Here is a 13640-nt window from a genome sequence, read left to right on the forward strand (position 1 = left end):
TCCTTCACCCCTTAAGGACGCAGCCTAATTTGGGCCTCAAAGGAGTTGCCAGTTTCATGATATTGATGACCATAGGTCATCAATATCAGATTGGTGGGGATCAGACTTCCGGCACCCCTGTCCATCAGCTGTTTGAAGGGGCCCACTCTGCTTTTGCAAGTGCAGCATCCTCTTCAGTGTTTAACTGCACACCATCTATATTGTAATGTGGTGCAGAGTAATTAAGGATTTTTGTCCAATTCACTTGATTAGAATGGGAAACTATAATTGCACTGCACAGGCACAATAAAGTACAAGGTGTGCAGGCAAACATTCATGAGGATGGAGATCTTGTTTGAACACCCTTCAAATATAGGCTGGGGAAAAGAGGGCTTACATCCTGGCTCTTCAAGGCCCCTTTCACACGGGCGAGATTTCCACGTGGGTGCAATGCGCGAAGTGAACGCATTGCACCCGCAATGAATCCGGACCCATTCATTTCTATGGGACTGTGCACATGAGCGGTGATTTTTACGCATCACTTGTGCGTTGCATGAAAATCGCAGCATGCTCTATATTGTGCGTTTTCTACGCAACGCAGGCCCCATAGAAGTGAATGGGGCTGCGTGAAAATCGCACGCATCCGCAAGCAAGTGCGGATGCGGTGCGATTTTCACGCACGGTTGCTAGGAGACTATCGGGGTGGAGACCCGATCATTATTATTTTCCCTTATAACATGGTTATAAGGAAAAATAATAGCATTCTGAATACAGAATGCATAGTACAATAGCGCTGGAGGGGTTAAAAAAAAGAATTTAACTCACCTTAATCCACTTGCTCGCGCAGCCGGCATCGCTTCTGTCTGTCTTCTGTGCTGTGTGCAAGAAAAGGACCTGTGGTGACATCACTCCGATCATCACATGATCCATCACCATGGTAAAAGATCATGTGATGGACCATGTGATGACTGGAGTGACGTCACCACAGGTCCTTTTCCTGCACATAGCACAGAAGACAGACAGAAGAGATGCCGGGCTGCACGAGCAAGTGGATTAAGGTGAGTTAAATTATTTTGTATTTTTTTTTAACCCCTCCAGCGCTATTGTACTAAGCATTCTGTATTCAGAATGCTATTATTTTCCCTTATAACCATGTTATAAGGGAAAATAATACAATCTACACAACCACGATCCCAAGCCCGAACTTCTGTGAAGAAGTTTGGGTTTGGGTACCAAACATGCCGATTTTTCTCACGCGCGTGCAAAACGCAGAACAATCGCGCATTTTCCCGCAACGCACTCGCCTCTTATCCGAGCAAAAAACATGACGCCCGTGTGAAAGAGGCCTAAGAGTTGGAGAGAGCAGGCACATGCCTGCCCTACATGCAGTGAGAGGCATGGCCGACAAGAACCAGGCCTCAGCCAGCGGATGAACGTTACAGCGCTACTCTAGCGGCCGGGACCATCATCAAGAGAATGCCAAGAGTGTGAAAAGCAGTAATCAAAGCAAAAGGTGGCTACTTTGAAGAACCTAGAATATGACATATTTTCAGTTGTTTCACACTTTTTTGTTATGTATAAAATTCCACATGTGTTAATTCATAGTTTTGATGCCTTCAGTGTGAATCTACAATTTTCATAGTCATAAAAATAAAGAAAACTCTTTGAATGAGAAGGTGTGTCCAAACTTTTGGTCTGTACACATCCTGTTGTTGTTGCTGTAATGTGGTGTGAATTTTCTGCCCACCAAATCTGAATGAAAAATTTACAGTGTATCTGCCTTGGATGAATATACTCTAAATTCCTCTTGTGCTCACAGCCTGAACCCTAGAGAAGTGTCTGTGTACGTCTATCAGTGTGATGTCACTATTATTGTTACTGTTGCCATATTGAAACTACTCCCTTTATCTTGGTGGGTAGTTTTGTTGTGAACATAAAGAAGCTCCCTTGGAGACTATTGCTGATGCTTTGTAAACAGAATGAATGGTGACTAGAGCAGAATGAGAAGGAGTGTAATTACTAGAGGTCCACACAGTCAGATGAAAACTCCCAGCTCTTGAGGAAATAAACGACTGGACACGACTGTGCACTAGGGTTAAGTATTTGGATCTGGTAATTGCATACTGGTAGACATGAAACTATTTAGAAATTTGTTTAAAAGTTTTCATAGGGCATATGAAGTTGCTGCTCCGTTCATTTCAGGGGGGGCTGCAGGGGATAGGGCGGTCCCCATTCTCGTGATTGGTGGGGGTCTCAGCGGCAGGATCCTCACTGATCTAATAGTTATCCCCTATCCTGTGGATACTCCAGCCAGAAATTTAAGCACTGATAAGTTTAGATATGAAATTTTACACGGGTACATTTTTTTCGGGCATTGTGTGAAAAATAACAATGCAAAGACTATATCAGATAGTAAGATGTGAGCACAAGTCTCTTTACGTGGGACAATATTACAGCAGATTGTCGGGCTAGAAGCGTTTCCTCCCGAAAATCTGCTGCAAGCTGGTGGAGGAGACCACTGCATTTACATGAGAGATGGGGAGGAGCGATCACTAATGCCATTGCCCTTCCCCATTCTCATTGTTTGCCAACAACAGATTGTGTTTACACAGCATGATCTGCTGTCCAGAAACAAAGATTTTTGTGTTCGCACAAACGATCCATTTACCCAATGAACAAGAATTTCAGCGGTACATTTACATGATCAGATAATCACTAACAAGTGGTACTGTGAACGCTTGTTAGCGATGATCTAGATCCTGTAGCTGAACGAGCGCTGTGTATACTGCAAGGAAGTGATGTTCAGCTTCCTTTCCTGACCCGGTGGTCATGTGACCGTCAGGGCCGGCAGACTGTAGGAGCTAACGGGTCTTCCACAGACTGTACATTATAGTATACTGATGTACAGCCTCTCTGGGGGGTGTTTTTCCCCTGTAACTGGAGTTACTATGTCAGCCCCAGTTACAGGAGAAATCAATAGTGGGAAAAAAAAGTGAAATTAAATGTCCCCCAGAGGTGTTGTACGGCCTTATGGGGGACATAAAGTGTAAAATAAAAATAACAAATAAAAAAAATTATAAAGTGTTTTATAAAAAAAATAAAAAATTCACCAATGAAGTAAATAAAAAAATGTTAAAAATAGAAAACAATAAAATAGACATATTTGGTATCACTGTGTCAGTAATGACTGGCTCTACAAAAATATCCCATGATCTACCCGTACAGGTGAACACCATAAAAAATAAACATTATGCCCAAAACAGCTTTTTTAGTTACCTCACCTCCTAAAAAATAATGTTAATCGACAAAAAAAAGTTGTATGTACCCCAAAATGGTAGCAATCAAAACATTACCTCATCCCGCAAAAAATGAGCCCCCACACAAGACCATAGCCAGAAAATTTATAAAAATATGTCTCTAAGAAAATTTAAACACAAAAACATTTTTTCTAAAATGCTCTTATTGTGTAAAACGTAAAAAAATAAAAATAAAATAGACATATTTGGTATTGCTGCATCTGTAACAACTGGCTTTACAAAAGTATCACATTATCTACCCTATGAAGTGGACGGGGTAAAAAAAAAATTAAGCCAAAACTGCTTTTTTTTTTTGTCATCTCCCCTCCCAAAAACATAATATTAATCAAACAAAAAGTCGTATGTAAAACCCAAAATGGTAGCAATAAAAATGTCACCTCATCCCATAAAAAACATCCCCTTACACAACACCATTGTCAGAAAAATTAAAAAAATATGGCTGTAAGAAAATGGCAACACAAAAACATGATTTTTTTTTCTAAAAGTTCTTTTTGTGTAAAACGTAAAAAAAAGTTAAAAAAATGGACATATTTGGTATTGTTGTATTCACAATGGCCAGATCTATAAAAATATCACATGATCTACCCTATCAAGTGAATGGTGTAAAAAAATATATAGAAAAATGACACCAAACCGCTTTTTTTTTGTGAGTTCACCTACCAAAAAATAAGATAAAAAGCGACCAGAAAGTCAAATGTACCCCATAATTGTGCCAATAAAAACTACATTTTGTCCCACAAAAAGAAGCTCTTACACAGCTCAGTAAACAAAAAAATAAAAAAGTTATAGCTCTTAAAAACCATGACAGAAAATTCCATGTTAGAAAATCCAGATGCTGCTCCATCCCTTCTGAGCCCTGGCATATCCCTAAATAACAGTTTACAATTGGGGTGTTACTGTATTCAGGAGAAAATGGGTAGCAAATTTTGGGGCGATATTCTCCTATTATCTTTTGTGAAAAAGAAATTTGGGCCTAAAGCACTATTTTCTTGTAAAAAAAAATATACTTTTTCATTTCCACAGCCAAGTATTATAAATTCTATGAAACGCGTGTTGGGTCAAGTGCTCACTAAACCCCTTAAAAATTCCTTGGGTGGTGTAATTTACAAACTGTGATCACTTTTTGGGGAGTTTTCTTTGTGGGGGTACCTCAGGGTTTGTTCAAATGCAACATGACGCCCAAAGACCATTCCAGCAAAATCTGTCCTCCAAAAATCATATGGCGCTTTCTGAGCCCTGCCACATGGGGTGTTTCTGCAAACTGCAGGGTCTGGGTAATAAATATTGAAGTTTGTTTTGTTTAGAAAAAAATTGAAAATCTGCAAAAATAAAAAATAATAATTTGGAAATGTCGCCTATTTTGCTTTAATTCCTGTGGAGAACTTAAAGGATTTCTTAAACCAGTTTTGAAATGTTTGAGGAGTGTAGTTTCTAAAATGGCGTCATTTCTAAGTAGTTTATATTTTGTGAGCTCCTCAAAATGACTTGAGAACTGAACTGGTCCTTAAATAATTGATTTTTGAATTTTTTTTTAAATGTAAAAAAAATGCTTCTAAAATTCAAAATCTTTTAACTTTTAAAAAAACTAAAATTACGGTACATTACTAAAATGATGCCAACATAAAGTAGACATATGGTGAATGTTAATTAATAAGTATATTATGAGGTATCACTATGTGTCATTAACTTTTTTCTTTTTTTTTATAAATAAATGTAAAACATATTTACCATTTATATGATGTACAATGTGTCCTCTCAGGCATCTCCCATATCTCCTTCCCTCCAGGACTTATGGAAGCAGCGTAGCTTGCTCCGCTGTGCTGTATGCGTAATTACAATTGAAGTTACGGAAACAGTGGCAAGCCGGTGTTCTAACAAAAATCCTTACTTTGTGAAAATACCTTACCCCTCGTGACTTCCGGGGGTGTGCGCCTCAGCGCAAGCGCACTACCACGACACGGTAAGATAAAATTACATGTCGCTGACTCAGTGACACCGCGCGTGCACCGTCAGAGGTAAGGAGATCTAATGTTCTTTTCTCCTTACCCTCACACTGCGCACGCGCGGATTGTGAAATCTCCTTACCCTCACAAGGGTTAGGGTTTAGGGTTAGGGCTAGGGTTTAGGGTTAGGTTTAGGGTTATGCCCCCCCAATATGCTGCACCCACCACCCACTCCCCGGATGGCTAGGAGCAAAATCCTGTGCGTGCGCTGTGTGAGGATAAGGAGAAAAGACCGTCAGATTTCCTTACCCCTGACGGCGCACGCACGGTTTCCGTGAGTCAGCGCTCCATGTTATTTTATCTTACCCGTGCTCTGTAGATTTTTAATTTTTTGAATTTTATGTCCTGAACATAATTATGGGGGTGGCCCTCTTGGCTGAGTTGCATTAAAAACATTGCTTTATGGCAGCCCCATGGGCCATAGACACAATGGACTTATTGTCTTATATGGGAGAGTATTCTAGACATGCTCTGTGACCTGTGCAGAGGTCCTTGTACAAGGAAAGAATAGATAAGTTCTTACAATCACCTATTGTGAATGTTGGATTCTGTCTTATCTATACACAAGGTGATATCATTACAGGCAGGATTTGCGTTAACTCCCGTAAAGTAATCTGTACAAACCAAGAAGTGGCGCCAATTATTAGACATAGTGGCCAGTGCAAAAACTGCAAGATTTTTTTTTTCAGTTTACATAATGACATGGAAAATTTAAAATAACATAATCAAAAATGATAAAAAAAATATGTTAAACATAAAAAAGTGATTTAAACAGCAGTTCATTTTCTGATGACACATTCCCTTTAATGTGGAACACTAATCGTAACTATATAAGACATGTCATTAGTGGTGACAGGTCCTCCTTAATGCTGAAAGTAGGCAAGTGCAAAAGGGGTCAAAGCACTGTATACAGATTCTGGAAGGCTTTTGAATACAGGTGGTAAACTGAATCCAGAGAAGACATTCAGGAAAAACCTGCTGGAGTGTGAAGAAGAACTGCTACAGTACTTAGAAGATGAAGAATTCTCTAGCACTCTAAGGCTACATGCAGACGTCCGTGTCAGTTTTGGATCAGTGGTAACACGGACCGTGTTCAATCTGTGTTTTCTCCTGTGACAGATCTGTGTTGGGTCCGTGGGTCAGTTTTTTGCTGTCCGTGAGCCATCAGTGTTTCACTGACACTCAACAGCTGAAAAATAATTTTCAAAGAATCTCTTCTTAACCACTACAGGACCGCCGCATGCAGGTTTGCGTCTTTGCGGCGGCCCTGTTATTCCTCCTGGACGCGCCGGGGCGTCATCTTGTTAACCCCTTATTAACCCCCTGATCACCCCATATAGACTCCCTGATCATCCCCATGGATCCATGGATCGGATCCATAAAACACATACAGACGTCTGAATGGAGCCTTACAGGGGGGTGATCAATGACAGGGGGGTGATCACCCCATATAGACTCCCTGATCACCCCCCTGTAAGGCTCCATTCAGAGGTCCATATGTGTTTTGCGGATCCACGGATCCATGACAGGGTGGTGATCACCCCATATAGACTCCTTGATCACCCCCCTGTCATTGATCACCCCCCTGTAAGGCTCCATTCAATTTCCACACAAGTTAGCGGAAATTGATTTTTTTTTGTTTGTTTTTTCTTACAAAGTCTCATTTTCCACTAACGTGACAAAAAATAAAATCTCACATGAACTCACCATACCCATCACGGAATCCAAATGCGTATTTTTTTTTTGACATTTATATTCCTCTTTAGGGCCCCTAAAATGCCAAGCCAGTATAAATACCTCACATGTGAACTTTTTGTCCCAAGTTAGCGGAAAGGGAGACTTTGTGAGAAAAAAATAATAATAATTTCCGCTAACTTGTGCCCAAAAAAAAATATCTTCTATGAACTCGCCATGCCCCTCATTGAATACCTTGGGGTGTCTTCTTTCCAAAATGGGGTCACATGTGGGGTATTTATACTGCCCTGGCATTTTAGGGGCCCTAAAGCGTGAGAAGAAGTCTGGGATCCAAATGTCTAAAAATGCCCTCCTAAAAGGAATTTGGGCCCCTTTGCGCATCTAGGCTGCAAAAAAGTGTCACACATGTGGTATCGCCGTACTCAGGAGAGGTTGGGCAATGTGTTTTGGGGTGTCTTTTTACATATACCCATATTGGGTGAGATAAATATCTCTCTATAATGACAACTTTGTATAAAAAAATGGGAAAAGTTGACTTTTAGAGAGATATTTCTCTCACCCAGCATGGGTATATGTAAAAATACACTGCACAACACATTGATTTACTTCTTCCGAGTACGGCGATACCACATGTGTGACACTTTTTTGCAGCCTAGGTGGGCAAAGGGGCCCAAATTCTAAAGAGCACCTTTAGGATTTCACAGGGCATTTTTAACACATTTGGATTTCAAACTACTTCTCAAACATTAGGGCCCCTAAAATGCCAGGGCAGCATAACTACCCCACAAGTGACCCCATTTTGGAAAGAAGACACCCCAAGGTATTCCGTGAGGGGCATGGCGAGTTCCTAGAATTTTTTTTTTGTCACAAGTTAGCGGAAAAAGATGATTTCTTTTTTTTTTTCTTACAAAGTCTCATATTCCACTAACTTGTGACAAAAAATAAAAACTTCCATGAACTCACTATGCCCATCACGAAATACCTTGGGGTGTCTTCTTTCAAAAATAGGGTCACTTGTGGGGTAGTTATACTGCCCTGGCATTTTAGGGGCCCAAATGCGTGAGAAGTAGTTTGAAATCAAAATCTGTAAAAAATGCCCTGTGAAAGAATGTGGGCCCCTGTGCCCACCTAGGCTGCAAAAAAGTGTCACACATGTGGTATCGCCGTACTCAGGAGAAGTTGGACAATGTGTTTTGGGGTGTCTTTTTGCATATACCCATGCTGGGTGAGAGAAATATCTCTCTAAAAGACAACTTTTCCAATTTTTTTATACAAAGTTGTCATTTGACAGAGATATTTATCTCACCCAGCATGGGCATGTGTAAAAAGACACCCCAAAACACATTGCCCGACTTCTCCTGTGTACGGCGATACCACATTTGTGACACTTTTTTGCAGCCTAGGTGGGCAAAGGAGACCACATTCCAAAGAGCACCTTTAGGATTTCACAGGGCATTTTTTACACATTTTGATTTCAAACTACTTCTCACGCATTAGGGCCCCTAAAATGCCAGGGCAGTATAACTACCCCACAAGTGACCCCATTTTGGAAAGAAGACACCCCAATGTATTTCATGATGGGCATAGTGAGTTCATGGAAGTTTTTATTTTTTGTCACAAGTTAGTGGAATATGAGACTTTGTAAGGAAAAAAATAAAATAAAAAATCATCATTTTCCGCTAACTTGTGACAAAAAATAAAAAGTTCTATGAACTCAATATGCCCATCAGCGAATACCTTAGGGTGTCTACTTTCTGAAATGGGGTCATTTGTGGGGTTTTTCTACTGTCTGGGCATTGTAGAACCTCAGGAAAAATGACAGGTGCTCAGAAAGTCAGAGCTGCTTCAAAAAGCGGAAATTCACATTTTTGTACCATAGTTTGTAAACGCTATAACTTTTACCCAAACCATTTTTTTTTTCCGAAACATTTTTTTTTCATCGAAGACATGTAGAACAATAAATTTAGAGAAAAATATATATAGAAATTTAGTTTTATTTTAAAGATTTTACAACTGAAAGTGAAAAATCTCATTTTTTTAAAATAAATTCGGTAAATTTAGATTAATAACAAAAAATGTCAGCAGCAATGAAATACCACCAAATGAAAGCTCTATTAGTGAGAAGAAAAGGAGGTAAAATTCATTTGGGTGGTAAGTTGCATGACCGAGCAATAAACGGTGAAAGTAGTGTAGTGCAGAATTGTAAAAAGTGGTCTGGTCATTAAGGGTGTTTAAGCTAGGGGGGCTGAGGTGGTTAATCCTTGAAACACGGATGCAACACGCATGGCATCCGTGTTGCATCCGTAATTTTCATGGACTCGTTGACTATAATGGACGTGATGGATCCGTGACGGACGGACAAAATAGAGCATGCATCTGTGCTAAAAAAAACTGACCCACGACCGTGCTAAAACACTGATGTGTGAATACACACATTAAAATGAATGGGGACGTGTGCTTTCCGTGGAGAAAACGTACTGCACACGTCCATGAAATACGGACGTGTGAATGAGGCTTAAGGCCTCTTTCACCTGGGCGTTACGGATTGGGGCTAGATAGGATGCATGTGTGCGGCGGGGAAATCGTGCGAGTGAGCACACAAGTTCAGTCAGTTTTGACTGCGATTGCGTTGCGTGGTTCAGTTATGCACACGCGTGAGAAAAAAATGAATGTGGTACCCAGACCCGAACTTCTAAAATGTAGTTCGGGTTTGGGTTAGTTGTAGTGTGGATTTTATTATTTTCCCTTATAACATAGTTATAAGGGAAAATAATAGCATTCTTTAATACAGACTGCTAAGTAGAAGGTCAATTGAGGGTTAAAAAAATAATAATAATTAACTCACCTCCTCCATAGCTGCCAGTCTCTGCTCTTTCTTTAGGACCTGAAGTGACGTCACTGAGCTTATCACATGGTCCAATCACATGGTCTATCACCATGGTGATGGACCATGTGATTGGACCATGTGATGTGACGTCACCACAGGTCCTTTAGCCGTCAGCTCATGATTAAAGAAGTAAGAAGAGATAGGCAACTACGCGATCAAGATGATTTTCACGCAGCCCCGTTCACTTCTATGGGGCCTGCGTTGTGTGAAAAATGCACAAAATAGAGCATGCTGCGATTTTCACGCAATTCACAAGTGATGCGTGAAAATCACTGCTCATGTGCACAGCCCCATAGAAATGAATGGGTCCGGATTCAGTGCGGGTGCAATGCGTTCACCTCACGTATTGCACCTGCGCGGAAATCTCGCCTGTGTGAAAGAGGCCTAACAGTCTCTAATATTATTTATTTCATGCACTTATATAGCGCTACTATATTCCGCAGCACTTTACAGACATTAACATCCAGCTGTCCCCAATGGGGCTCACAATCTAAGGTTCCTATCAGTATGTCTTTGGAGTGTGGGAGGAAACCCACACAAACTCCATGCAGATGTTGTCCGTGGTCGGATTCGAACCAAGGACCCCAGCGCTGCAAGGCACAGTGCTAACCACTGAGTCACCCTAAAGCTAAAGGTACACAGGAATGTCTTAACGATAGTTTTTCAGGTCTCATGATACTTATGTTTTAAAGTGCTGCAACACTAGAACTAGTTTCAACACTGGCTCGCAGTCACCTGGGGCCATCACTTGTTCCCAGCTCATTGTGGAAATGGCAAGAAGAGACACCTCTTTAACAGATCTCTTCCATGCACAGATACCTTTGCTGACACTCCGCACATCTGCCGACCAGCTGTTCTGCCATAGCTCCGGCACCGTATTTTGGGGCAGAAACTACAGCTTTTGTCCATTGTGGGTAGTGGACGGAGCTAGTTACTGCAGCGCTGCCCCCATTCACTTCAATAGCTGATAGTGACTTGGCATACTTCATTCACTCTTTCACACCAAAAGCTGCTTTATATTAAAAACCTGCTCAAAAACAGCAAGGAAAACGCAAAAAGGTGCAAATAAATTTACTGTGATTCAGTATTGTTGCAAAATAAAAATGTGCTGCACAAGTAAACGACATTAACTGGTATTTTTTCTTTGCCAGTCTTCCTACTCTGATCCACAATTTATTGATGTACCTATCACACGGGAGCAAATGAATCATTATAGAATGGTTGCGGAAAATTCTCACAGTGAACTGGCGGCTCTTCATGTAAAATATGAAACTGCGCAATCAGAGGTAAATGTTTCCATGCTAAATTACTGTATATTTTATTGTAAACTGCATTTATTAAAGGGGGTATAGGAAGAAAATAACAAAAATCTTAAGTCCTTCCTTAGGCAGTACTCTGATTTCAGAATTTTACACTGGCTTAGTTGTCCATAGCAACCAATCAGATTCCATCTTTCATTTTCCAATGGAGCTGTCAAAAATAAAAGGTGGAATCTGATTGGTTGCTATGGACAACTAAGCCAGTTCTACTTTATACCAGTTTGATAAATGACGACAACCCCCCCCCCCCCCTTCCCAGTCTTATGCACAAATTTGGACACCTTTTATGTGAGAAGATATGTTTTGAGCAGATTAAACTAAATATCATCTTTCTCCCTATTTCCTATTCAAATGTTCTATACATCAACAGAGGGTCTCACTGTGTGGACTTTACATAGTAGCCTGTGCAGCAGTCATGCAAATTGAAAGGCTGCATTCACATGACAGTGGAAAAAAAACTGCAGTTAAAAAGGACAACACTGTCGGTTTTTCATGTCCATTTTTCAACCATTCGTTCATCAATTTTTTGACCGTCTGTCCATTTTTAAGGGCTGTTTTGTATGCTTTTTTTTTACAGCTGTGAAAAACAGCCATCAAAAACTGATGATTTTCATTCAGGTAGACACCCAACTCCTTCAGTACCCTCAGTATATACAGTGCTGCCCATAATTATTCATACCCCTGGCAAATTTTGACTTAAAGTTACTTTCATTCAACCAGCAAGTAATTTTTTGACGGAAATGACATAGGTGTCTCCCAAAAGATAATTAAACGATGTACAAGAGGCATTATTGTGTAAAAAAAAAAACATTTCTCAGCTTTTATTTACATTTGAGCAAAAAGTGTCCAGTCCAAAATTATTCATACCCTTCTCAATAATCAATAGAAAAGCCTTTATTGGCTGTTACAGCAATCAAACGCTTCCTATAATTGCAGACCAGCTTTTTGCATGTCTCTACAGGTATTTTGGCCCATTCATCTTTAGCAATGAGCTCCAAGTCTTTCAGGTTGGAGGGTCTTTTTGCCATCACCCTGATCTTTAGCTCCCTCCACAGATTCTCAATTGGATTCCAGTCTGGACTCTGGCTGGGCCACTCCAAAACGTTAATGTTGTTGTCTGCTAACCATTTCTTCACCACTTTTGCACCACTTTTGCTGTGTGTTTTGGGTCATTGTCATGCTGAAATGTCCACTGGTGCCCAAGGCCAAGTTTCTCTGCAGACTGCCTGATGTTGTCGTTGAGAATCCTCATGTATTGCTCTTTTTTCATGGTGCCGTTTACTGTGATTAGATTCGCTGGTCCATTGGCTGAAAAACACCCCCAAAGCATTAGGTTCCCACCACCATATTTGACAGTGGAGATGGTGTTCTTTGGGTTGAAGGCTTCTCCTTTTTTACGTTAAATGAAGGAAATATCATTGTGACCAAACAATTAAATTTTTGTTTCATCTGACCATAACACAGAAGACCAGAAGTCGTCTTTGTCCAGATGAGCTTTTGCAAGGCCAAGCGGGCTTTTGTGTGCCTTATCTGGAGAAGTGACGTCCTCCTTGGGCTGCATTGTGCAGTGTTCGTTGGATTGTCTGCCTTGAGACCTTGCCACCAGTAGAGCCCAGATTCACCAGGATGGCCTTGGTGGTGATCCTTGGATTCTTTTTCACCTCTCTAACTATCCTCCTGGCCAGCACCGGTGTCACTTTTGGCTTCCGACTACGTCCTCTGAGATTTTCCACAATGCGGAACATCTTTTATTTTTTGCTCAGATGTAAATAAAAGCTGTGATTTTTTTTTTTTTTTACACAATAATGCCTTTTGTACATTGTCTTATTATCTTTCGGGAGACACCTATGTCATTTCCCATCCAAAAATTACTTGCTGGTTGAATAAAAGTAACTTCAAAATTCAAAAGTCAAAACTTGCCAGGGGTATGAATAATTATGGGCAGCACTGTATATTATGTGCCCCGTAGTGCTCCCAGTATAAATTATGTACCCCTTGGTGCCCCTGTAGTTATAATTGCCCCCAGTATAGATAATGGCCCCCTTAGTGCCTCCCAGTAGTTATAATAGCTTTTAAGTTGTGCCCCAGTACAGATATTAGCTCCCAGTTGTGCCTCATACATATATTATTACCCCAGTTGTGACTAGTTCTAATTCCCAACCTTCCCCCCAACCCCATTAGTGTCGACATTAAAGAAAAAATAAGAAGAAAATGTGATGATTCACTGAATATCATCAAAAAGTTAATTTATTTCAGTAATTCATTTCAAAGAGTGAAATTAAATTTTTATATAGAATCGTTACATACAGAGTGATCTATTTCAAGCATTTATTTATTTTAATGTTAATGATTATGGCTTACAGCTAATGGAAACCCAAAAGTATTTGGTAGTAATAGTATGCTAAATAGTATCTTGGAAAATCAGAATATTGTGAAAAAG

At 40.3% G+C, this 13640-nt stretch overlaps 1 protein-coding gene across 1 annotated transcript in view; it reads left to right on the forward strand.

Annotated features, from left to right (window-relative positions):
* The window catches only part of CCDC170 (coiled-coil domain containing 170), an 85663-nt gene that overhangs the window by 12576 nt on the left and 59447 nt on the right, over nt 1–13640 (forward strand). The window contains exon 4 of the mRNA XM_044292390.1: nt 11033–11167. Coding sequence (XP_044148325.1) covers nt 11033–11167 — 135 coding nt within the window. The remainder of the gene's footprint in view (nt 1–11032; nt 11168–13640) is intronic.

The sequence above is a fragment of the Bufo gargarizans genome, chromosome 4, assembly GCF_014858855.1.
Source record: "Bufo gargarizans isolate SCDJY-AF-19 chromosome 4, ASM1485885v1, whole genome shotgun sequence".
Lineage (NCBI taxonomy): Eukaryota > Metazoa > Chordata > Amphibia > Anura > Bufonidae > Bufo > Bufo gargarizans.